Consider the following 27,966-nt stretch of genomic DNA (forward strand, 5'->3'; position numbering starts at 1 on the left):
ACACACACCCCACCCCCCTGAGGGCAACCGCAATGCTGATGCAGCCCTCAATGAAATTGAATTTGACACCCCTGTGCTAGAGGAAACATAAATAATTTGGACCCTAAATTGTTAGGTTTGAGAACCCATCTTTTCTGTTTTTCCTTTGCTTCAATTGAGAGACATTGTATTTATGTCCTACCATTCAGGACTGGGAAACATGTGAAAAAGGCATATCAAATTCCTTGGAGAAGCTAAAATCCTTGAAGCAGAAGCTTTCCCAACCATTGCCAGACCACCATGATGAGCTCCATGCAGAACAGATTCGCTGCAAGGTACAGTACTAATGCACAAAGCATCCTGACTCCAAAGAGGGGTATACAATATAGAATGCAATCAGGACAGATCATTTCCACTTTGTTGTATTATATATGAAGCAACGGGTGACTTACAGACAAATATATTTTTTTATTGAAGTAGTTGATTTTGTGATGCTTGGAATATTTTTAAAAAAGCTGACGAATGAGGCCGTTCTGTATCATATCATACTCCAGATATATATAGTATAGCAGGGTCCTCAGGAAGAGGAAATTCTGATGTTCTCCTAGTTGGAAGCAATTAAGAGTCACATGTGCATTCAAACCAGACCAAACCACCAAGTTTCTTTTTAAAATAAGTCTGAAAACTCCTTTTGTTCATCATAATTATTCATGTTGACTTTTTTAATTTCCTTTTTTGTTCTTCAGTATAATTAAAATAAATAAATAAATATTTACTTCTATGTGCTTTAAAGAGTTTCTTTCTCAAAATAGGAACTAGAGAGTGCTGCTGAGGGATGGACCAATGACCTTTCTCATTTGAACTTATTAAAGGAGACCCTGTCTGGTTTCATTAGTGCAGAAGACATTTCGGTACTCAACGAGCGTATTGAATTGTTGCACAGACAATGGGAAGAACTATGTCACCAGGTACAATAGTATTGCCTGCCCAAATACTCCGGGATATAACAGCCTTTTTTTATTACTGAGCTTTAAAAAAAATTTAAAAAAATGTCTACACCTGGGATTCAAGTATTTAGAGTTATCAAAGATATATATATATATATATATATATATATATATATATATATATATATATATATATATATATATATATATAAACACTTTTCTTATTAGGCTAGTCTGATTTGTGCAGACATATATATAAACACTTTTCTTATTAGGCTAGTCTGATTTGTGCAGACTGCTGGGTGATTGCTGAGCTACAACATAGTTTAATGTCTGAAACTTAGAGTTAAATATGATAAGCCTGGATTTGCATGCTTAATTAACTGTACTAGTTAGTAATAGTTCTTTTTTAATCTTCTTAGTTGTAAATTAGGATATATGTAATAAATACAGGATCAGAATGCCATTCCTACTAGATTATAGAATAATAATAAAAAGTTTTAATGTCACAAGTAACAAGTCAACTGATAAAAAAATTTCCTATCTGCCAACTATCCCCACCCAAAAACCTGCCCTAACAAATCCTGGTTTGTTTAATTAGCAGAGTAAAATATGCTTCCTAAGCATATGAAAAAATAGTGAGGCCTTTTCCCACCTTTTCTCCAACTTCCCACCCACTTGATTTCACCTTTGAAAGATTGAGACACTCTAGATAGATAGAGAGGTAGTAATAGAGAGGTAAATACCTATGTTTGGTTGATGCCAAAATTCTAAGCAAGCAGATCAAGTCCTTACTCTTTATCTCTGCTGAGGTTGCTTTCTCTATTTGTAAATATTTAGCTGCTGCTTTGAAAGGATGTTTCAGTTCAACAAAAGTGTAAATTGCCCCCTTGAAGCTGCTTCATGATGCTGTGTTATTCTACTGCACTCTGAAAGCAAAGAGGAACTACTCATTTATCTGAGATTTCACCTAGTGTTTTTGATTATGGAATCTTAGTGTTGGCTGAATTTTGGATCCAGAAGGATCAGTGTTGAAATTGTTCAGAAGATAATAGATATATTTGAATGTTCAAAATAAAACTAAGTCATTTAAAAGCAAAACATTTAAAAATCTTCAATGGAGGCAGCAATCCAGTTGAAGTTGCTGTAATACTTGGAAATCTTATACTCCACATCTTAAGATCATTCATAGAAAAAATTGAGCCATGTATCAGAAGAGAACAGCCATAAATAAGATGCAAGATTACAGATTCCACTAATATTACAAACCCATTCTTAGTTTGCATATTTTAATCAATTGTAACAGAAGACATCTTGGGGCATACACATCAGTTGACCCACAATAAGATCAAGTAAAAGATATGTTCAACAATTCATCTACATTTAGTAGATGCCAAACCATATAATAGATGTGGAGGGGTCAGTGAAAAACTGGAATTAATCATATCAATAAGACTGCAGATTAGAAAATCCTTAATCCTGTTTAGGTACCATTTAGTGGTGGTGACTCTACCAAAAATTAAGCAATATGTAAACAGAGTAAACACCTATGGGCAGAAATGGAGAACTTTATTTTAGAGATGACCATTAAGTTTCTAACAGTTCATGTAATACTTGGGGTTGATCTGATTGCTACAATACAATGCTCCTATATGCATAATATAACTAATGTCTAACAAAAATGGAAGAAGAATCCTTTCTTTCACTGCAGTTATTTCAGCTTCCTACCTTCCTACTTTGTAGTTATATGCCTATCTCAAATATTAAAGGGGGTTTGGAATAAGGATCAGTATGAAAATTCTTTAGAGCAGGGCTTTTCAACCAGTGGTACGGGTACCACCTGTGGTACATTGGCACCTGGCAGGTGGTATGCGAGCATCCTAGAAAAATAGCAGGAGAGGGGAATGAGCTGAACTGGTGGCAGCACCGCACAAGCCTGAGCGAGAGATGGCTGGAGCTGCAGGGCTGTCAGGGCTCAGCAGAAGCACCAGCTGGAACTCGGCACTGATCCTGGCGCTTCTGCTGAGTCCAGAAGAAGCGCCAACCAGCTGGAATATTGCAGCATCTCCAGGGTCTTGTGATTTACATTCAGATGCTTGGCAACTGATTCATATTTATGATGGTCACAGTGTCCCAGGGTTATATAAAGTGACCAAAACCTGCTGCAACCACCCAGCAGATGGGGGGAATAAAAACCAACCCACCCACCCCACCCCCGCTGCCAATCCTCAACAGAAATGCTCACAACAATGAAAACTTCGGACAGGAGGAAGAGCACCACTGTGCGGGCAGGCAGGTGTCTTGCTCGGCTGTGGCTTGGGGCACTTTTTTCAGTGCTGTTGTAACTTCGAACAGTCACTAAGCAAAATGTTATAAGTCGAGGACTACCTGTACTTCATCACTTTTTTCCCTTTTTTTTATCATCAAGTTTTTGACACCTTGCTAGGCGTCTGGTGGTACTCAGATATTGCCATAGCCTAAATGTGGTACAATGGATGAAAAGGTTGAAAAGCCCTGCTTTAGAAAACTATGTTAAGAGCATGACATCAAAAAAAGGAAGTGAGGTACCAGAAAGCAGTAATTCTAGAGAAGACAATTTTCTACCATATAGATTACAGAAATATATGAGCTGAGCCCATTCAATTGCTCTCTTTCATCTTAAGCCAGGGATAGGCTAGCCACTTTCAGGTCTTTTCACTTTCTAAGTCAACAGATCAACCTTTCAACCTGTAGGTAGCAGCAAAGAATTAGGATGTTTATATTTCTTGGCTGTTTCTTCTTGGCATTTTAGCACAAGGAAACTGGCAGAATCAATTATAATGGCAAGATTGCTGATGAAGAGCATGTCATTTCAGGCCACCTCCTTGTCGCTCCCATGAAATAGCTTGAGGCAAAATATTAGAAAAAAATCTCAAACATGAAAACTTAAGCCATGGTTAAACACTGACATACAGACAGAGGCATATGAAGATGTGTTCGGGCAGCCCTTGCACCATATCAAGGAGGGACCTAGAAAGTACAAGATTTGTTCTACACCACAACTAATTAGCCAAATGCTGATTTCTGACAGTTGTGGCATTGCTTTTTAATTGTATTAATAAGACGGCTCTGATTCCTTGTGATTGTGGAGATTATTATAATTCCTACATTTTAAAAAGGATCTTGGTAATTACAGATCAATCAGAATAGAGCAGGCAAGGACCTCAAAGGTCTTCTAGTACTTCTAGTCCAAGCACGAGACCCTATAGCATTTTAGACAGGTGGCTTTCCAGTCTCTTCTTAAAACCTCTCTTCTTAAATCCTCCACCTAACTTCTGAAGGCAACCTGTTCCACTGATTAATTGTCCTCACGGTTAGGAAGTTTCTCCTTAATTCCAAGTTTTTTTCTCTCCTTGATTAGTTTGCATCCAGTGTTTCTTGTCTTGCCTTCTGGTGCTTTGGAAAATAAGTTAACTCGCTCTTCTTTGTGGCAGCCCCTCAAATACTGCAATACTGCCATCTTTTCTCTAGACTGGCCATTCCTGAATCCTGCAATCGTTCTTCATATGCCAGGCCTTTAATCATCTTAGTTGCTCTTCTTTACACTTTTTCCAAAGTCTCAACATCTTTTTTGTAATGTGGGTGACCAAAACTGGAAGCAGTTTTCCAGGTGTGGCCTTTCCAAGGATTTATAAAGGGGTATTAATACTTCCTGTGATTTTGATTCTATTTATAGATAGATGGATTCTATTTATAGATATATGGATAAGTTGCTGAGTGTTGTAAGTAAATTCTGTGCCATATTTATATTGGAAAGGCAGGTGGTCCTCACTTAATGACCACTCATCCAGTGACTGTTCAAGCTTACAGCAATGCTGAGTGATTAGTCCATATGATTGGTCCTTGTAATTATGCCAGTCATAACTTCTCTGCAGTCATGTAACCATGATCTGGGCACTTGGCACCTGCTCACAGCATTAAAGCATCCTGCAGTCACATGCTCATCATTTGCATCTTTCTTTGTCCTCACTTAACAATGGGACAGGAATGCCCTTACTCTGAGTGGTTAAAGAATGACAGAAGGTTTGATGCTTTTATTGGTTATTTCTCTTTATTTGCATCTGATCTTCAGTATCTTACTATCTTGACTTTATCATACCCTGTTCGAAATCTGTTTGGATTGGGGTGTGCTGTAAAAGTTTTGAAAGAAATAAGTGTAGAAAAGCTTGAATCTTTGTATAAAACACCTTCACCCAGAGTTTAGATGCCATGTTCTATCACCTACTTAAGTTGGCCGTGAAGAGCATCCCAATACTGTTGCATGTTCATGGTGCAATGTTACTAACAAAAACCTCAGTTGGTGGTAGAAAGGCATTCAAGTCTTTTGCCCAATATTGCAATGAGGAGTGCTTGCATATAAACTAATAATAATAATAATAATAACAACAACAACAACAACAAAGTTGGAAGGGACCTTGGAGGTCATCGAGTCTAACCCCCTGCTCAGGCAGGAAACCCTACACCATTTTGGACAAATTTATTCTTTGAAGGCTCAAGAGATAGAATGCACGCTAACTACAATATGTTGGAAGGTAGGAGGGGACAGAGTTAAATAAACATTTTTTTATGCTGCATACTGACCAACTAATTTCTTATTTCTGATCATGAGGCACTGGCAAATTTGCATTTTGCCCTGCTTAGCCTGACCAGTTGTTCTCCATGCAATAGCGGAGTTTAGTTTTACAGAAAAGATTTAGAATAATTTCTTGATACTGGAGTGTGGGGGAAAAAAACACAAAAGGAAATTAGAATCATGTGTATCTTGTTTTACATATCTAAATATGGGCTGTGGTCATTCTCTTAAGTGTTTCCTTTCTCAGTAAAGGAAATACATAAGCTGAGAAGGAACTACTACATTTATCGAAAAGAAGAAACAGGTGCAGTAAGTAAAGCTGTCTTTAGATTGTTGAAAAAGATAGCATAAAAATACATTTTCTTTCTAGGTCTGGTTTGCTTCTGCTTAATCTTCCTTTGGTCTATGTTTTAAGATTTAGAAAATTGTGTTATAAGTTTATTTCTGGGGACATTTGTTGCCATTCTTCTATTTCCTGTCAGATCTAGTGGGATCAGATGGAAGCATCAGAGAGACTAAGTCTTTCCTATTACAAGTTATCCTTCTGAGATTGCAAGATTATCTCCGTGGATGGTCTCTCTCAAAGGGCCTTCTAGAAATTGATAAAGACTTAGTTCTTTTGAAGGCCATAGTGGACTGATTGAGTGATTAGGGTGACATTAACCTAATCTGTTCTTATAACTTGTTATTCATTTAACATATCATTGTTATTTTGTATGGGTTTTTTTATTTATATTATCTATATCTATCTTCTTGGTCACCAATTAACAGACTGAGGTGGGAATAAATCACATAAATAAACCATCATATAAATATGAAATAAATTTACCACTGAATCACTTATGGAAGATGAGGCTGGATGTAAACTGTTTAAATAGAATTGCAGTAATGTTTTATATCGGTGGGGGCCACATTTTTTAATTCAGTTGCTTACCACCCATGCTTGTATGCTTAGCATTTTAAAAAAGCCAGTTGGGTTATTAGCAATATCAAGATCAACAAGATCAAGAAATCTGATCTCATAATATTAGAATTTCTTGCATTAGGAAAACTACTTTGAAAGTACCATGCCCTTTTTTCTTTTTAACCTCCTAGTTGTTAGTCTCTTTGTGACTAGTTGCAGCTCTATATTTAAAAGTAATCTCTATATTTATGTGTAATCTGAGAATTAAGTATAGTTGTCTAGGCTTTAGAGATATCTACCTGACTAGCAATATGAGGTACACCTTTATCTGCAACTGATAAGCCTGGATTCCTTTATCTTCCTATGGAACCCAATTGCGTGTCTGGTAACTTCTAGTATTTGTGTACAGCTGCTTTCTCATTGTAATTTGGCCAGAAGTAACCTAAGATTAATTACTATCGTTAAGATGTTAAGCAGGGGTGTCATGACGTGTCACGACATTGCTGGAGCTGGGGTGGGCACGGTTTCGGTATGACACATCTGGCCCGTGGGCCGGCAGTTAAAGAAATCACATACCGTTGAAGCTTTATCTCTCTTTTTACTTCAGCAATCATCTTAGTGCAGGGTGAACATGATGTCTTAACTTTTCTTGTTATTATAATCTAGCTTTCTTCCTGCATTTCTTTAAAGGTTTCCTTGAGGAGGCAGCAGGTTAGTGAGAGGCTGAATGAATGGGCAGTCTTCAGCGAGAAGAACAAAGATCTCTGTGAATGGTTGACCCAAATGGAGAGTAAAGTTTCCCAGAATGGAGATATCCTCATTGAAGAAATGATTGAAAAACTCAAAAAGGTACAGGGCTTCTGCTTTACTATTGCAGACCATTCCATAAATATTCTTAATTTATCAGAACTGCAATGTGCTATATCCCAGGAAGCTGTTCAGTAAAATCTTGGATATGATTCTATATGGCCTTTTGTAATCTGATGCTCTTAAAATGTGTTAGAAAGGACATGTAGACTGGAAAGTCTGGTATTTATACTTGAGTGTCACTAATTTGACTAAACTGAACAATTTGCAAACTTTGGAGCATTTTATTTTTCTGTTGTCTACATATGTTAGATTATTATCTCCTATAAACACCTTCAGAATTATAGAAAAGGGATATCATGTTTAGATATTATTTAGACATAACCTTCCCAGATAAGAGCAACTAAGCTGCCATTTGTTGCTCTAAGCAAGAAAATTTTCTTAAGGTGCTTACTGGCTTGTTTTTTTCTGTTCTTCTATCATTCAGGATTATCAAGAGGAAATTGCAGTTGCCCAAGAGAATAAAACGCAGCTTCAGGAAATGGGAGAGCGGCTTGCTAAAGCAAGCCATGAAAGCAAAGCTCTGGAGATTGAGTATAAACTTGGCAAGGTCAATGACCGGTGGCAACATCTTTTAGATCTCATTGCAGCCAGGTATGTATCTATGTATGCATGCATGTGTTTAATGGTACTTCTGATCCTAGAGGATTGCAAGTGGGATATAACCACAAATGTTAACAAAAAAGAAAAACAAAACAGCCTTTCATGTTAAGACCCAGTCAAAAAGAAAGATTTACAGAGATTATACTTCAGCATCTACAGGTAGTCCTCGACTTAGCAACAGTTCAGTTAGTGACCGTTCGAAGTTATAATGGCACTGAAAAAAGTGAGCTATGATCATTTTTCACACTTACGACCTTTGCAGCGTCCCCGTGGTCAAGTGATCAAAATTCAGATGCTTGGCAACTGACTCATATTTATGAGAGCTGTACTGTCCAGGAGTCACGTGATCATCTTTCGTAACCTTATGACAAGCAAAGTCAACAGGGAAGCCAGATTCACTTAACAAGCATATTACTAAGTTAACAACTGCAGTGATTCACTTACCAGCTGTAGCAAGAGAGGTCTTAAAATGGAGCAAGACTCACTTAACAAATGTCCCACTTAACAATAGAAATTTGGGGCTCAATTGTAGTCGTAAGTCAAGGACTACCTGTACAATATCCTACATTTGCAAAATGCCCTACCTTTCATCACTAAAACAGGATCAATCCTTTATTCTGCTACCATCAGAAGAATAACACCACTTGCCCATCAGAAGCTTCTACTGTATGTTATCTGTTTTTCAATTGGCACTTAAGCATTACGAAAATTATTTTGTAATTTTCTATGATTCATTGATACCTACTATTTTGTTGTGACAGCATAAACCTCTTCTATAAAAGGTTTTCATGTCAAGTTCGGCTACAAGTACCAATTCAAATAGATTCATTAACGCAAGAATTGCTATTTTTTGTAGCACTAGATAGTTCCTCAGGATGTGGGTTTTCAAGCAAATAGGAGCGTGAAGATAGAACATCTAAAGCAGTAGCAACAGTATTGAGACAACATGTTTTTAATCAGACAGTCATGACCGAAAGTAAAATTATACTTAAGATCACATTGATAGTTTTCCATTTTTCAGCCATTTAGAACTATAATGGAAAGCCTTCAGTATAAATAAATAAATAAATATTAACTTTTTCTTCAAAAAGTTATCACTTTTTCTTCAGAAAGTTAAGAGCAGTTAAATTTAAATACAGAACATGTAAGTCTACTATTGTAATATGGTTTTATTAAATAAATACTAAAATTAACTTGTTTAAAGTTTATTGATATGAAAAAACAATATAAATGATTTGATGTTATTTTTACTCTACTGTTTTCCTTTATTTTTATACCTTTGTCAAAGTTCAGTTATTTTAGATCCCAGGGTGTCAAACTCGATCACGTCACATGACGTATCACGACGTTTTTTGCCTTTGTGGAACTGGGATGGGCGTGGCCTGCAGGCATCCGGCCTGCAGGCCATTCGTTTGACACCCCTGTTTTAAATGGTTCAAAAATCCCTTTCCTTGCTACTTTAAATTCCTCTGGTGATGCTGGCTAACAGCTGGAGAGATTTATACAAATTATAAAATAGGAACAGGAAGTCCACATAGCACCCAGCAAAGGAACAAACCAAACAAATACTCCATTTTTTATTTGATTACACCAGCCAGCCACACTTTTTCTTGGGCTGCCTTTTTGGACAGTATATTCCACAGCTGCTCAGAATTTACAGTGAACGCTTTTTTACCCTTCCCCTCCTCCATTCACGGCCTACATTCCTGAAGATCACCCTGGCACATGTTGATGAATGTAAGTTTTATTTAGAAACATGACCACTTGTCACACAGCTTAGTCTCATGTTACCAGGCAGTGGCTTACCAACTTTTGTTTGGAGGGTGAGCACTGTTTGCAGGGTTTCTGTGAAGTACAATCCAATTATTACAGTTTCCAGTAATAATTGGATTGAATGCTCTTAATTATCATACTGGGAAAATTAATGCTCGTACTGGTGGATTTACATGCTCTGAAAATGGCAGATGATCACTCTGTGGATTCAGATCTTCCTGACTGCAATTGTGATGTGTCAAGGCAAGCAAAGTTTGTTTGAATCTTTTGTTATGCTTTGTTTTATTACTGAGCCTAATAAAGGGCTCATAGTAGTGAAGGGGTCTTATGAAAAATAATATGCTCCATGAAAAAGAATTTTTTCTACCGCTTAACTGCAAGACACCATACACAGGAAGATTTATGGAAAATGCTTTTGAATATCAGACTTTTTCTGCTGTAAATGTGGCATGGAAAAAAGGATTGTTTGGGGAATGTTATATAAAAGTATTTCAAAGTATAAAAAAAATTAATGTAAAACTGAAAAAATTTAAAAAGTATTGCAAAATTTTACTCAGGTTATTATTAGCAAACAGCTGTCTTATTTATTCGTAGTTGTGACTTTATGGTACACTATAGTGCAGTTGAGTCATAATATATCATTTCAATTAAAGCGTATTTTAGATTTACATATCTGAAAAAGTTTTCCACATATTTAATGAACAATAATAAAGCAATAAATTACCCATGCATGTATTTTAAACTTAAATACAGTATGTTTCCAGTACTTAATTCAAGGTAATATGTTTAAAGTATTAATTGAAAGTTAAAAATATTTATCCACCGATAAAGATACTTCTAAATAATTGCAACAATGTCATTGTCACACTGTAAGACATATTTAAAAAGTTCAGCAAATCACTGAAATATTATTGTAGGTATAGATTAAGCTTGCTAAATTTAGACCTGTCATGTGCTGATTTCAATCTGCTCTTTTGGGAAGTTGGATATTTATTAACAGGAAAAGAAATTCTTTCCAGCTTCTTGAAGCAACATAGTATAAGACATTACAGTCTGCTAAGAAAGTTAGTTTCCATAAATATTATTGCAGTTTTATCTCAGAGAGGAGTTTTTGCCTACAATTATTTCTTACATTGTTCACATGACAGTATATCTTTTCAGTTGAAAAGGATGCATGTTCTAGTGCAGTGGTGGTGAACCTATGGCACGCATGCCAGAGGAGGTACTCGGAGTCCTCTCTGTGGGCACGCACGCCGTTGCCCCACCAGAGTTCGCCAGAGTAATGAGAACGTGGTGTTTGGAAGCGACAGGGCAGGAAGTGAGCGAGCAAGCAGTGTTGGCCTCCCCGAGACACCCCAGAGATGGCGAGGGACTGGCCCCCACTGCCCTGGCCCCGGCCACGCTCACCCAGTCTGCCGTGACCACTGCAGCCACGCCTACCCAGTGGGCCATCCCCCCCCCGAGGGCACCACAATGCTGATGCAGCCCTGGCACTTTGCAATAAATAAATGGGTTTGGGGTTGCAGTTTGGGCACTTGGTCTCTAAAAGGTTCACCATCACTGTTCTAGTGAAACTATAGGCTTCCAAAATAATACACACTCAAGTACAGTAAACTTTTGGCAAGAGTATGCAGGATAAGTGCCTGACTAAGACTCAAAATATGTTGTTACGTTAGTCAATAAAGTGTTCATTTGATGAATAAAGGACTATTGACAGTTCTGCTATGATAGGTATTTAGTTTTTCAAAACCAGATGTGTGCTGAAATAAAATCACAAACTTTGAGACTAAGCAAAAGATAATTACAGTAGGTGATTAGATTGAATTATTATATTTGATCTCTGGGTCTTTTGCCAGAAAGAAAAGACACATTGCAGAAGTGTGCACAGAAAGAAGCATTGCTTCCCTTGTATTAATTTTGACCCAAGCATACAAAAAGGGAGGGGGAGCTTATTTTCACACACTGTCTTTATTGAACAATATTTTTGAACGATGGACCTATAATTAATTTGCATCTATATAAAGTCTGTGATTATAAGATGCTATGAAAGAGGAGCAAATTCTGCATGACAAATTTGAGATTGAATTGGAAATGGATTAAAAAACAATAGGCTACAAGACGACATGGAAGAAGATATTACACTGGACATACAAAAGAAATTTGCTGATGACTTAAAAATTAAAAGGGATATAAAAAAACAAAAATGAGAGTGACGTGGACAATTTTCCTGTATGGGATATTCAAAACAGGCTTGTTAAAGGTTTTGAAGAATTTTATGACAAGGGATCAAGGAAAAAAATGAAAAAGAAATCAAGTTTTACATCATTATTTGAAAGAGTTAAAGATTAAGGTTGATAGAAGTAAAAGGAAGGAATATAATATTGGTTTATTTGATTACAGTTAAATTAAATTGTTATCTCTGATAGCATTTAATAATCTTTTGCTGACATCAGGACTCAATGGTTTATGCATATTTTAATAAGTTACTAAACTTATGAAGATGTGAAGTCACTTTATAATAGATTTCTTTTTCTTTACTATGTTATTATTGAGGCAGTTTCAGAAAGCTTAAAAAAGCCATAAACAGTTAAACAGTCATAGCGGGCACAAGAGCTGGACCATTCAAATCTCAGAGGGAACGCTGAAGTGATGGACCTATTCTACCATAGCTTAGCAGACATGCATAAGTAGCATCTTACACAGATTTTATATTTGTAACAGTCTGAACCCACCCAGACTGCTTAAACATGATCAGTGCCATCTCTGTACGATGCCCAGGCCTGCAACTCAACTGAAAGAGATTCAGATAATGGGTTTTCTTCTTCTGAAGCTGCAGTCCAATTACTTTCTCAACAAACTTCCCCAAGAAGGAAAAATTGAAGAGGGGGTTGAAGTTTTCCAACAGTGTTTGGTCCAACAGTGGCTTCTTGAAGATGCGACAGACCACCACCTCAAGCACAGATTGAATTCATCATCCTATCCCTCAAGGATGAACTCATGACTGCTTGAATCACCTCGATATCATCTCCTGGGAGGCCTTGATCAACTAGGGAGGGACATGAATCTAATATACAAGTGCCAAGCTGATCAATCCAAGCGCCCTGGTCCAGAACTAAGAGGCACAAACTCTTCCTAGGTGTCAGACCATATGTCAGTTTTACATGTCCTACACAGCTGAAATGATAATAAATTCAAATTCTTTTCCAACAGACCCCTAGCCCCCCTCCCCATTTATTTATCACATTTATATGGCCACCCATTTGACAGCAGCAATGTTGGGCAGTAATAAACTTTCAGATGGTTTTCTTACTCATCTCTTCCTAAGGACTAGGCGACCTTAAACAAGACCGACAGATAGCATTCCAAAAATAAAATTAAATTAAATTAAAATGATGATTATTGCTACCGTGTAATCCTTAATAAACATTCTTCAGAGTTGATCTTTGTCCTTCTCCAGAGATGCTGTTGGTACAGTATCTCTTCTGTCACCATCTTGAAATTTTCTCTGAGAATTAGGAAGGCTTTCACGATGTACACAAGAGCATACAAACTTAATCAAGGCCCGTTACCAACCTCTCATCCCAAGAAGTGGCTAGGGCTTAGTCAAATTTCACACTAGAACCTAAGGATCTTTCTCCAGTGCTTTCTCAAAACTAAAAAGATCAAATAGGCATCATATATGCCCTAAGCATGATTCAAGACCTATTTTGGTTTTGATCCTCCACTTCAGCAATTTGTCAAGTAGATTGGACTGAGATAGACAGATTGCCTGGCCCAAAGTTACCCACTGAGTTTGCATGGCTCAGAGTGAAATAGATCTACAGTTCCCATTCTGAGTGCAATTCTTAACCACTACACCACCCTGTTTCTTCAGTTCACTGGAAATATTGAATCTGAAGCACTCATTGCTGAATTAAAAATTAAAGTTTACATGATCTAAAAGTAATTATTGTAAACAATATATTATTTAACAGTTATCAATATTGTTTGCACATTTATTTATATTTTTTATGCATGTATATGAACATACTGGGTTATGTTATTCATATCTATTCTAAAAATCAAGATTATATCGATACTAAAAATTGCTAAAATAAATATGTATGTTAAAAAGGCAGATATCTAGAGCTCCTGAGTAAACATGCTCATGATATTGTCCGTGTCTTTTAACAGGATGAAAAAACTGAAGGAGACCTTGGTGGCAATCCAGCAATTGGATAAGAACATGAGCATCTTGAAATCTTGGCTCGCCCACATTGAATCAGAGTTATCCAAAGCCATTGTTTATGAAACTTGTGATTCCGAGGAGATTCAAAGGAAACTAAATGAACAGCAGGTAAACCAAAAACATGAGGTAGAAGAGCAATCAAAACAAAACAAAAAAGTCCCCCCAAATGAAATGCCCACATTTCCAGTTGCGTAATGGTGAAGGTGATCCAAGTGTGAAACAGGTTTGGGCGTGCTGTTTCCTGTGGTACAAGAGGGCAGTGAGGAAGATGCCCTTAAATTTCAAGGCAAGTGATGCTTTTAGCATTATTCTGATAGAATCTTCTGCTGGCTTGACCTCCAGTCAACATCGAACTGCTCACTGAGCCTGCCAACCAGAGGTAAGGCACTACCATATTATGTACAGTATGTTAGCTTCTGGTGTAATTGGCTTTTCATTATGTGGAAGTGAAATGTAAGGCACTGTTAATTGCCCTATATACAAATGAAATCTTTGTGTTAGTATTTCACAAGTTTATAAGTCCGTGAGATGAAAAGGAAAGTTTTATTTGGGAAGGCCAAATTATTCTTCCTCCCTTTGGCTGTTTCTAAGTTGTTGTTTTTTTTTAAATTATTTTCCATGCAGAGTTGAATGACCTACACAAATTTGGGTATGCTGTCGATAAATTTAAGAGAATAATCCATGAAATAAGTCTAATAAAACCTATTTCTTCATATTTAGCACAATGCTGGTATAAAATCAAAAAATTATATATATATATATATATATATATATATATATATATATATATATATATATATATATATATATATCTCCACTGTTTTGTTGGAGTTTATGAAAGGAATAACATGCTAATTGAGGTACTTAGTAATACATTCTTAAGCTAAGCATTTGTTAGGTGCAAAGCATAAGGACCAATACCTTAAATTGCAGTTCAAAAGATTTATTGCTCTATCCTATACAGAAGAATCTAGTCAACTAAAGTTCAGTACTGAATTGGTGACAGATAAGGGGTCAACAGAATTCAAGAGGAGTTGGATTTGGACCATTTGTGAAAACATAACAACTGATAAGACACTTAATTCTACATTCCAGCTCTGCTTGCTCTGTTATAGCATTACCTCTTTCATGGGCTATGATTAGCATTATGAATTATGGCTCTTTTATACAGTGGAGTTGGGAGGCTATATAAATAAATAAAATCCCTATTTTTGAAACATTCATTTGAGTGTTCATTATTGATTTTTACTTATACTCTCAACTATTTTACAAATAGTCCTATGCAAATAAAGGCTTTCCATATATCTAAAAAAAAACATGGTTAGAGGAACAGAATTTTTTTAGCAAAAATGAAATATATTCAGCATCTGATAGAGCTAGATATATTAATTTGGATGATTGTACCTATAATTAGCCTAGGTTCGAGACCCGAGCGCTACGTGATGAGTGTCACTTGGCCCAGTTCCTGCCCGCCTAGCACTTTGAAAGCATGCGATTATGAGTAGATAAATAGTTACCACTTCAATGGGAAGGTAACAACGTTCCATATGCCTCGGCATATAATCATGTTGGCCATAGAAGTGTCTTTAGATAATGCTGGCTCCCTTGGATATGAAATGGAAATGAGCACCCCTCTCTAGAGTTGAATATGATTGAACCTTCTTATAATTTTAATTTTATGTTCTTTCTTATATTAATTTCCTGCATCCCTCTTCCTAAATAATTTTTATCTCAACCACTTATTCCTTAATTCTAGTAGGAGCTAATATTTTAATACCATATAAGAATTTCTAGTCTAAAGGGTTCATTTTCTCCCCTTTGCTCATTTTTGTGTCCGAATCCTCTTCCAGCTGGGAGCTTCATTTTTCAGCTGTTTCTCTTTGGCTTAATCTCCAAGGTCATTCTTTGTCCAAGCACTGTCAGAAGGAATTTTCTCCAACTCAGCCAGTTTTATACATAACCTGAATAACATAAATTGTTTCTATTCCTTCAATCTACTAAATTTAAATGGAAATTCCCATTTATACTGAATTCCCATTTTTATCGGCAATCCTGTAAGAAGCTTAAATATCATAATTTTTGGTAAGGCGATTAGACTAATATCTTGGTTAAAAAAAAATCTTTTCCCCAGTTAAATTCCTCCTCCAACTTGTGAGTTTCTGACAAAAATATGAATGAATGTCTCTAATGTTTTGTCTCTAATGGACAAATATGATATTTTGCCTCAAAGAATTTTTGTTCAGTAAGAAATTTAATTATAATATTCTTCGGTTTGTTCAACTTCGCAAGCTTGGTATTTTGAACTCTACAGTATGTGCCTGTACTATGTCCTTTTCGGAAAAGTGTAATTCTGGGAGGAAATCGTTAAATCTTCTTAGTGTGTAATCCATCAGGTTGCCATTCTCAGCCTTTCACTAATACCTCTGATAGATAGATTGCTTCATCTGTTATGATGATTAACGTCTGCCACAAACATTTGATCTCCTTTTCAATCTTTTTTACACTGGAGGCATTTTAAAGACTTAAGCTCTTAGTTTAATTAGCTTCTTGAGCAATGTCTTGTACTTGCCTTGAGGTCAAATAATTGATAGGTATTTATTGCAGCACTGGAGTTTAGAGTTGGTTAGTTTGAAAAGGACTGTGTGAAACTGCTATTAAGGAATACCTTAAGGTGCTTAACTTCAACCAGTATACCCAAGTACTTAGTATTGATAGCAAAATATTTCACAAGAGAAACAATGAATAATCATTATTTGACTTTTAAGCCCTTTTACAGAGTATCACTGCAATTTTACAACAAATGTTGATTAGAACAGGGATCCCAAGTCCCGGTCCATGGACTGGCAGTGGTCTGTGGCATGCCAAAAAACGATCTGCGCAAACAAGCAAAGCCCGGGGTGCAGGGAACACACGAAACCACACCCCCTCTAGTCTGCGGAAAAACCTCTCTCCATGGAACCAGGCCACTGGATTAGAAACAGCACTTAAATCCCCATAATAGAAAGTGTCAGCTAGACAGAATGAACATAAATTTAGCTTGAAGCTAGCAGATTAACATGCAGATTAATATTTGTAACCGAAGTCTCTGTTACAAATATAACTGAAGAAATATATACCTGTTGAAATGACTTCTGTAGCTGTGGGTGACTTGCTACTAGTAGTGTGCAACTGAGGAACAAAAGTAATAATGAAGAAGAGCCATAGACTTAAGCCTCTTGTCCAGTATAATTCTACAGACCTGAATAGATCATTCACATTAGCAATTATTCCTGAAAGTCAGTAATGTGCTATAAGATTCATTGCGATCATATGAAAATACCAGGAAGAAGCCAAGCTGTTGGGTGCCCTGCTCAGGAGTCAGGACTCAGAATTGAAACTTTGAGTTATTATATAGCCTAGAAAATTGCTTAGAAGCAATTTGAAGAAACCGTGGTCTAGTTTGCTTTTGAAGACCATCATATTCAACAGGTGATGAGTTGCAAGCTGTCAGAAAGTGTTGGCAACAGAATGCCAGTTGTTGATCAACAATCATGAAAAGGTGTGCTGTCATAATAGATATAATAAAAATAATTATCATATCATATATATCCTGCTAGAATGCAGGGTCTACTTTTAATTCTAGGATTACAAAGTTGTCAGTGTCTGCCTTATTTTGGACTGAAACAGCCATTTGCCTATTTGTGAATATAAAAGCATACATATGGCATGAGCAGTTAGGATGCTTATATTAGGTAAAGTGAAAAGGATGGAAAGGAATGTATTCATTATCATTATAATGGGAGGGAAGGGTATTTTCTTTTTGAGTGCAACTTATCCAGTAATGTAACCGTATGATCCAGGGCAATATTTCTCAACTTGCAATTCTTAGCAACTTCAATATGTAACATGTAGCTGGAAAATTCTGGGAATTGAAGTCCATGTGTCTTAAAGTTGTTAGATTGAGAAACACTGATCTGGGCATTATGCATGGTTATTTATGCTCTTCTGCAACATGGAATCAAAATATGTGACAAAATTAGTTGACCAGAGGAATGCTATGGATATAATTTACTTGGACTTCAGTAAGGCATTTGATAAAGTAGATCACAACTTACTACTTGATAAAATAGAAAAATGTGGGTTAGACAGCATCACCACCAAATGGATTCGTAGCTAGCTGACCAGCCGTATTTAGCGTGCGGTCCTCAATGGAACTGCATCTACATGGAGGGAAGTGTGTAGTGGGAAGTGTGTAGTGTCTAGGCCCAGTGCTTTTCAACATCATCAACGATTTGGACGATGGCATAGATGGGGAACTCATCAAATTTGCAGATGACACCAAGCTGGCAGGAATAGCCACCACTCCAGAAGACAGGCTTAAAATACAGAAGGATCTGGACAGACTTGAACACTGGACACTATCTAACAAAATGAAATTCAATGGTGAAAAAAGCAAGGTTCTACATTTAGGCAAGAAAAACCAAATGCACAAGTACAGCATAGGTGGCACCTTGCTCAATAGTAGTAACTGTGAGAGGGACCTCAGAGTCCTAGTAGACAATCACCTAAATATGAGCCAGCAGTGTGCTGCAGCTGCCAAAAAGGCCAACACAGTGCTAGGCTGCATCAAGAGAGAGATAGAATCAAGATCATGTGAAGTATTAATACCACTTTACAATGCCTTGGTAAGGCCACACTTGGAATACTGCATTCAGTTTTGGTCACCACAATGTAAAAAAGATGTTGAGATTCTAAAAAGAGTACAGAGAAGAGCAACAAAGATGATTAGGGGACTGGAGGCTAAAACTTATAAGGAACGGTTGCTGGAATTGGGATGTCTAATGAAGAGAAGGACGAGGGGGGGACATGATAGCAGTGTTGCAATATCTCAGGGGCTGCCACAAAGAAGAGAGAGTCAAGCTATTGTCCAAAGCACCTGAAGGCAGGACAAAAAGCAACAGATGGAAACTAATCAAGGAAAGAAGCAACCTAGAACTAAGGAGAAACTTCCTGACAGTTAGAACAATTAACCAGTGGAACAACCTGCCTCCAGAAGCGGTGAATGGCCCAACACTGGAAGTTTTTAAGAAGAGACTGGACAGCCATTTGTCTGAAATGGTATATGGTTTCCTGTCTGAGCAGGAAGTTGGACTCGATGACCTCCAAGGTCCCTTCCAACTTTTTATTATTATTGTTGTTGTTATTTTATATTTTAATTAGGGTTGCATTTTCACTATCACGGTTTCCCCTAATGAAAAAGCAATTGTTAAATAACACTTTAATGCAGCGGTCTCCAACTTTTCCGGCTTTGCAGACTGGCTGAGAGGAGGGAGAGGGGGTGTTTCTGCATGAGCGGTTGGCAAGCGCCTGCATGCAGTTCCATTTGCACAAGCAAGCGCATGTGCCTGCCCTTTGCACAAATGGAACTGTGCATGTGCCCTCACCTGCCCACTGCACGTGCAAGTGGAGTTGCATGTGCACATTTGCCCACCACTTTTGCAGCCCAGTTCTGAAAGGCCATGACCCAGTAGTGGGCCGCAGCCCGGAGGTTGGGGAGCTCTGCTTTAATGTGAGTTGAGGTTTATTCAACATGTTTGTGTCACTTGTTATTACTAAATTGGGATTTGAATCTGAGTTTCCGTTTGAATGTCAGGATACATTTTAGCCATTTATTCCTTTCTTTCTTTCCCCCAGTTCCTTTTCTTTCCTATTAGAGATTCTTATCCATTCAAGAAATGCAAATATATTCTTTGTATACATACAGACAATTGGAGTTTAAGCAAATGTTCCTTACACAGGAATACCCAAAATCCTTCTGACAGTGGGACTGTTGGCCTTGATACACATAGTATACTCAACATGAGTGTACCATTTAGCATTCAAAAAAACTACCAGTCAATATCAGAAGGTAATAAACGTTTAAATCATGTACTTATAGTCACTTCTGATTTGACTCAAAAGGTAGGTGGACCACCTGGATCTCACTATTCATAAATACTGTTTATTATGAATGTTTATTCATAATGACAAGTAGTGTAATGGTTAGGATATCAGTCTAGAAACCAGCAGACTGTGAGTTTTAGTCCATGCCTTAGGCATGAAGCTGGCTGGGCAACCTTGAGCCAGTCATTCTATTTCAGCCCTAGGAAGCAGACAAGGGCAAACCACTCTGAAATCTTACCAAGAAATTTGCAGGAACTTGTCCAGACAGTCACCAAGAGTCAACAGTACATCTTTGAGTACTGTTTACTGCTTACACACACACACACACACACACACACACACACACACACACAGCTTTATTCATCAAACAAAATTCTTCCCAGAGAAAATTGTTTTGTCGATATTTCTTAGGATAAGGTTGTAAATTATATTCAGCATGTTTGATATTCAGACTTGACCAGTTTACATGCCGGACAGGCACAGGCTAGAATCTATGTATTATGAGGGTAAAATGCTCTTTGTCCTATATTGAATCACATTGGCTCAAGCCTCTGCCTCTGATAGAGATAGTTTAGCTGGGAAATAAATAGGATTCTTTCCATCTCCCCAGTGCCTCAGAATTAATTTATAGAAATCTGCAATTGGGAAATCTAGGAAGAATTATGCAGAAGAACAGAAACTTTGTGTAGTGTTACCTTTGAACAAATAGATGATCAATCTAGCCAGGAATCTTCATTTCTTCTTTTTTTTTTCTTCTACGTGGTGCTAAATGTCCTCATTTTCCTGAACAAATTATAAATATTAGTTGTCTTTAACTTGTTGCTTTGTTAATTTGACTTCTGTTCCAAATGCAAGAAATTAAGTTATATGAAAGGTAATACATCCAATCCCAATACTATAGTAAATTATATTGAAATGCAAATGTATTTCAATTAGTGCTATTCAAAGACTACTTCATTAGTCTTTAGAGAATTATATTCAGTGCATTCATGTTTTACAACTGTGGTTAAATCTCAAATTGCTGGCAAAGTCAGGAAGCATGAATGACACAGAGTTCAACAGTATTTTTCATGCTATAAATGAAAAATACATTATTAAAAACTATTCCAAGTGATTTGTAACAAGCTAATTAAGGTAGAGTTGTTTTTCTTTTCAAATGCAGCTCTCCTGAATTTGCTTCTGAATTCTTTTGCCCCTGACTGGTACCCACAGTTTCTCACAATTGTAAACTTAATTTTTATCACCCTTAACTGGAATCAGTAAAATGGTCACTGTTTTCTCAAACATCTTTTGTCCTCTTGCTTCTTGCTGCCATCCTGCCCCCACTTTTTATCAATTACCTATGAGTTATACCATCAGGAGGGCACTTTTCCAAGCAGTTATCCCTGATGAGCAGATCACTGATGAAGAATTGGACTAAATAGTATCCATTGGAGAAGGAAATGTCACTTACTGAAGTAAATCTCCTCAAAAAATTAAACTGGAGTATAAGGCCCCCCAAGCAAGAAGGCATTCAAAAAGTTGCTGGGATTAAAGGTGAAAAGATGTCCATTGCTGATTTGTTCACAGGCAAAAGCAAGATGGACATTTCATGCTATAAGTAGTTGAACAGGGAATGCCAAAGCAATGAATCAAAACAGCAGTGTCAAGAGTGGACATTGACCATGTGGGAATCAACAAACTGAATGGATCATTTCATAGCAAAGAACCACAGTCTCTTATAATGTGGATAAGAAAACTATATAAGAAATAGCATAGCCACTTATGCTAACAAAAGATGTTAACATAATTTATGGACTGCTTGATTGTTTAAGTAGTATCACGTTGGTGTTGATTTTTAGCAACTACATTGATAGATGTTCTCCATGATAATCTGTCCCTAACCTCTTCTTCAGCTCTTCTGCTGGCGCTACTGTGACTAAGTGTGTTACATTGTGTGATTGTCCTCTTCTTCTGTTTCCTTCCACCTTTCCCAGCATTTATGCTTACATAAAGCATATGATTGGAAACATGAAAAATTGTGAGTTAACTGCATGCAATTTGAAGAAATGCAACATGACAAGAAGCTTAATAGTAAAGCACTACCTCTGCTAACACTCCAACAAATGATATTTAAAGTGCAGGACAAGATAATCACAGGGATTCAAGGAAACAAGAATTGAACAGTTCTGTGATGACACTTCATTGATATAAAATCAGCAACATATGTCATATTCATTGTAGATGACTATAAGACTAAACTTTGAAGTAAAATAGCACCTGGAATAATGGAAACGTTTTATCTTGGTATACAGATGAAGTAGGAGACAGACAAATAGCTGTAACCATTTCAGTCATTATACTGTAGCACAGTGGTTCTCAACCTTTCTAATGCCGCGACCCCATAATACAGTTCCCCATGTTGTGGTGATCCCCAACCACTTATATATCACCGGGTGCCAGGGGCGTGGCCAAAGAAAAGGAAAAAAATGGCGGACAGCCTTGTTTGGCGACCCCCGTGAAATGGTCGTTCGACCCCAAATGGGGTCCCGACCCACAGGTTGAAAACCACTGCTGTAGCAAATATGTTTTTAAAGCAATCTAAAATGCAATTCTACACATGGACATTGCTGGGTAAACAACACTAATGTCAAATTGACTGATCTGCAACCAAGTGGGTGTAGCTCTGTTCAGTCAACAAAAACAAGACCTAAGTTAACTGCCTTGGTCTTGAACTTCTTGTACAATTTCAGCTTAATAAATCAAGTGATAGACAAGATACAATTTCAGTAATATTGCATCAACCTTTGTTGTTGTAAAAGTAGAGAACTGAAATGTATTTGATTTGATCTGATAAAGTGTAAGCCTGAAGAATTCTAGTTTGAAATTCACAAAATCATTAATAAAAAAATATTACAAAATATAACATTCATCAGAAGACAAAATACCTGTTTATATATTGAAAATTGACTAAGAAAGACAGAAAGCACAGGACAACACACAGAAAAGAAAATTCTTGAAACTAAACTTTTCTACAGACCAAGAAGAATCAAGGAAATTTCTCACTCTGTTCACATACTCCAGTTACTATTTTTTTTTTCATAAAAAAAGAAATGATCCAATTTTTCCTGTTTGTTGCTCCACCTGATTAGTGACTCAGAGGAAATAAAGCATATGGTTGGAAACATGACAACATGCGGAGTTAACTGCACACAACATGAAGAAATGCAATATGACAAAGAGCTTAATAGTAAAGCACTACCTTCACTAACACAACATTTATTTACTAATCCCATCACCCAACCAGGGCTGTTTGGGCATGGATGTCAAAAAGAAAACACTCCTTGAAATTCTCTCCCCTCATCCTATTCAGGGTTTTAAAAGTCAACATCAAACCACGAATGGAACCCAGAAAAGCAATTGCAAATTGCTGCTGAGAGATAATTAGTGGTACTAATATTAGATTCATTAAAATTATCTGAAGATGTGTGGCAATAAACTTAATGGATTTCAATTAGTATATTTGTAGCCTGGTAGAACTAAATATTTCTTAACAAAAAAATATGAACATCAAGAGCAATGTTCTATGCACTCTTTTTATCTTATTATGTTTAATAAATAAGACATTTACTTGATTACAGAAATAGAAGTATGTGTTGGAATGATTGGTTTTTCTTCCCCCCTCCCTGTGTGTGTGTGTGTGTGTGTGTGTGTGTGTGTGTGTTTGTGTGCCTGGTTGCATTAGAACTTATTTTTAAATATATCCACTTGGAATTTAAGTCAAAAATCTCAATTTTTGTGGAACAATTTGGGATTCTTATTAGCTACCAAGTAGCTTAGCTTTTTATTTTCCTTCATTTGTATTTCAGTTTTGCCTTGCTTGTTTATAGTACATGCAGTATTAATTAACTTCAGTTTTGCCTAAGACATTCACAAGTTTATCTATTGATTTACAGGAACTTCAAAGAGACATAGAGAAACATAGCACTGGGGTTGCATCTGTCCTCAATCTCTGTGAAGTTCTTCTCCATGATTGTGACGCTTGTGCTACTGAAACAGAATGTGATTCCATTCAGCAAGCCACAAGGAACTTGGATCGAAGATGGCGGAATATTTGTGCCATGTCAATGGAAAGGCGACTCAAGTAAGTATTTGGCGAAACTCCAGATTTCTTAGAATGGAATGAAATCTAGCCAGTTCTTAAATTAAATGCCTGTTAACGGATACAAGTTACATAGGTTAAGAGATATAAACTACATAGAGCAGCATTGTTACTTCCATATGGATCAAACTTCATTACATACAGATTCTGCAGTAAAAGCTAAAATTTATCTAAAGCGTCTCACTACTGAATTATCTAATCCGGAGGTCTCCAAATTTGGCAACTTTAAGACTTGTGGACTTCAACCCCGAGAATCCCTCAGCCAGTCATGGCTAGGTTAAAAGCAGATTTCTACAATCTTATAGAAATTATATGTTTTGGAATATTAATCAATTGATAGTTCACCTTGACAATCATGTTTGGAATGCTGATGATTTCATAGTTCAGTGTTTTGCTTCCTGATATGATCTATATTCAGGGCAAGGCATGATAGATACAATTGTTTGCTAATGCAGTGTGTGTGTGTATTTTTTTAAAACTTCTTAATTTAAGCAGCTGTAGTTGAGTAGCCCTGAAACTTTTCTGTTCAGTTCTTTATAATGCTGTGTTGAAGCATTTGAAATAATTACATGATTTAAAATAAGGATTTGCAAAGGTTTAAGGGCAACAATCCATAACTACTTTATTCCAGGTCAAGCTCAAACTAGCATTTGCACAACATCTGCCCAACTGTTTTAACATTGATTCCCAATGGAAAGCTAAATGGGTGGCTGAATGCACAGAATAGATAGACATATAAATGACCCCACAAGAAAAGTGCCAGGCTTTGAACTACCACATCAGCAATGGACAATCCTGAACAGGATTTCCACCTCACATGGCATCTGCTGGGACTCTCTGTATAAATAGAGCATAGTATCTTCCTCTCATTGTGACTAGATCACATTGTGACTGGCTGTAAACTGAAGGCATATACTGGTCCAGTGTCTGATTTTTTTTAAAATATAAATAATGTTGTGTTTCAATGGTTAGATAATCTAGACCAGGGGTCCCCAACTCCTGGTCCGTGGACCGGCACCGGGCTGCAGCATTCCAGAAACCGGTCCGCACAAACAAGCAAAGCCCCATCTGCGGGATGCAAACAGTACATTAAACCATGCCCCCTCTGGTCCACACAAAAACCTCTCTCCACGGAACCGATCCCTGGTGCTCAAAAGGTTGGGGACCTCTGATCTAGATATTAATATTTGAACATAGATCTTTTTGACATTTATATTTTAGTGGGTTCTACTAATCTAGTTGAAATGTTAATTTATATTGCTAGTCCATGTATGACATGCCAAGTGCTAAATAAATAAATAATGAATGAATTATGTTTCTTGTTAATCAAAACTACTGTCAAGCTGGATTAAAAGCCAGTATTGTTCAATACACCATTTGTTTGCTTGGGCACGTTCAAATAGGCAAAATGATTTCCTTATTACAGTTGGTAACTAGATAAGATATCAAATAATTATTATTATTAAGGTAAAATTCAGCCTCTCCTATTTTTATCTTTGTTTCAGAATTGAAGAGACGTGGAGACTATGGCAGAAGTTTTTGGATGATTATTCTCGCTTTGAAGATTGGTTGAAAATTTCCGAAAGGACGGCTGCTTTGCCCAGTTCTTCCGGGGTATTATATACTGTTGCTAAAGAAGAACTAAAGAAATTTGAGGTGATTTTATCTGCTTGAAATATAATCTGTCCTGATGTCATCACAGAAGCAAATTTATTCTACCTTATTAGTGTAACTCTACTCATTTTATTTTGGTGAAAGATCAAATTCTACCTTCAGTCTTGGAGAAACTGAAGTTTGAAACTGCAAAAATTGATCACAGGTTGCTTGTCCTGCCCTAAACTATAATTAAAATGAATTAGCGCACTTGATCCATATGCATTGGCCATAGTAAGGCCATAGCCCACTAGAATTTAGCTGGTGTATGCCCAATGGCTCCTGCCCACAAATGATACAATTGACTTTGAACAGGTAATAATGTCATCCCAATGGAACATCATGTTGCTCTTTTTTAGCAAGCAGAAAGTACCTGTGGTTTCTTACTACTGGGCTATTGTTTTGTTTGGTTTAATTTCCCTTTATGGTTCATTCTGCCCAGAAAGAAACATAATGCCACTTGGAAATGGAAGCATTTCCCATCTCTTCCTTTCTTTCAGTTGAGCCAGAGGAGAACAAGGGAAGTGGCAACCACATCACCCAGAGTTTATAGGTGTAATGCAAAATATAATTGTGAACACCAGGAAGAGAAAATATAGGAAAATGAAATAAAAATACTTGCTGATACTGTCCAAAACAGAAAATTTGTACGGATGAATACATCCTGTTTTGTGTTTCAGACTAACGATAATGGCCTAAGCTTGAACTCATCTTTACACAATTCAAAAATACCCTTTTTATATTTTATTGATTTTTTTAAAAAATTTGAAATTCTCATCCTTCCTTTCACTTTTCACTTACCATTTTAATTATTTCAAACAACTACCATCATGTTTAAGTAGGACTTAGTCTTGCAATCACTAATATCCAAAGGTCCATGAATGAGTCAGTCAATTTGGATAAAAACATTCTTTACTTTCCATTCCATTTCCCTTTTACTTACTGAGAAATTGTACAATTTACCCCAGTAAATAAAACTCAACAAAAGTATATTTTAGTAGATGTTAAATATGTGTTCCTCTGTGAGATTTTTCTGTGTATTTCATTTCATTTTCTTTTATCCAAATGCATTTCAACTATCCACTTAGGCTCCCCTAAATGTGTGGTTGCTGCAGAGCATCTTGAAAAAGATGTTCAAACATATTTTTACTTTGCTTTTAACTTGTTTACTATTTTCACAAGCTACAGTAGACATTATAGAGTGAGTGGAAATAAAATAAAACTCACTTAAAAGTTTATAAAGAGGAACATTTCAATGTGCCTGTTACAAGAAAAGCTGTATTCCAGAAATTTTATCTTTTGGATACTTTTTATAGACAAGTATTTACTTCTTTGCATATGGTGTGAGGACTTTTAAAGCATAGATTTATATGTGCCTTAATGCATTTTTTCCTTGCCTAGATGCTTTAGCTATGTTTAATGGTGAAAATTAGTCATTTACAAAGGCAAAATAATTGTCAGATTTAAGGCTTCCATTTCTCCAAAATAAATACAATGTTAAATGTGATACACATTTGCTCTTTTGAAAAGTTTCAGCTAAAGTATAATTAAAGTGAGCAATTTAGAATATCAGTATAGAAGCACATCATTGTAAGACAGTAGAAAACATTACAGCTGTCATTCCTCTGGACAAATGTTAGCAACAGATGAAATTACTAATGTGGTGGACCCAACATAAGCCTCCTTGTTTAAAATCTGTAGTCTTTCTTACTGACTCAAACAGGTGGATTTGTTTTTCTGGATTTGTTTTATTAAGGTTTTTATTGTTCTCCAACTGAATGCTTCATATAATTTCCACTGCAGTCTGCCTCTTTTTACTTAATCTCCCCACCTATCTACATTCTGCACTGACATTTAAATTGAGTTGATTGATCATTTATAAAATGAAGCCTTGGAGGATATTTGCTGCTTCATATTACATAGCTCCCTTTTGTCCTTGGCTGCAACCTGCTGCACAAATATTTATTTTCATTTTAATCATGTTGATTGCTAATAAAAAGGAGCAAAAATAACTCAGAGTTAATGTTGATGGCCATGAATGTGCCTATAGATTATTTTGTTATGTTACACCTGGTGATTCAAGGATAGCATTTAATCCCTGAAAGTTGCTGGTCTTCCCTTAGTAAAACCTGAGTTCACACACTATTTTCTCTCTCTCTGTTGTGGTCTACCTACACAGTCTAATTTTATGTGATATAATTACCATACCAGGCATTCAAGCTTATTGAGTTAACAAACTATGCCTGTTTGTCTTTCTTTTATTATGAGGTTCTGAGAAATCCATTATTTTAATTGTATTAGCACTTTGTCACAGAGTACAGGACTATAAAGACACAG

The 27,966-nt window shown here is 36.6% G+C and overlaps 1 protein-coding gene across 22 annotated transcripts in view; it reads left to right on the forward strand.

Moving 5' to 3' along the window:
* The window catches only part of SYNE1 (spectrin repeat containing nuclear envelope protein 1), a 306,096-nt gene that overhangs the window by 244,767 nt on the left and 33,363 nt on the right, over positions 1-27,966 (forward strand). For 21 of the 22 annotated variants that reach the window (XM_039356302.1, XM_039356310.1, XM_039356316.1 and 18 more), the window contains 7 exons: positions 189-314; positions 792-947; positions 7,133-7,291; positions 7,737-7,903; positions 13,859-14,021; positions 23,771-23,958; positions 25,482-25,632. In XM_039356302.1, the coding sequence (XP_039212236.1) occupies positions 189-314; positions 792-947; positions 7,133-7,291; positions 7,737-7,903; positions 13,859-14,021; positions 23,771-23,958; positions 25,482-25,632 (1,110 nt within the window). Of the gene's footprint in view, positions 1-188; positions 315-791; positions 948-7,132; positions 7,292-7,736; positions 7,904-9,736; positions 9,929-13,858; positions 14,022-23,770; positions 23,959-25,481; positions 25,633-27,966 lie in introns of those variants that run through there. The other variant, XM_039356322.1, reaches the window with a different exon arrangement.

Source organism: Crotalus tigris, unplaced genomic scaffold, assembly GCF_016545835.1.
Source record: "Crotalus tigris isolate CLP2741 ecotype Arizona unplaced genomic scaffold, ASM1654583v1 scf7180000018818.712119, whole genome shotgun sequence".
Taxonomy (NCBI): domain Eukaryota; kingdom Metazoa; phylum Chordata; class Lepidosauria; order Squamata; family Viperidae; genus Crotalus; species Crotalus tigris.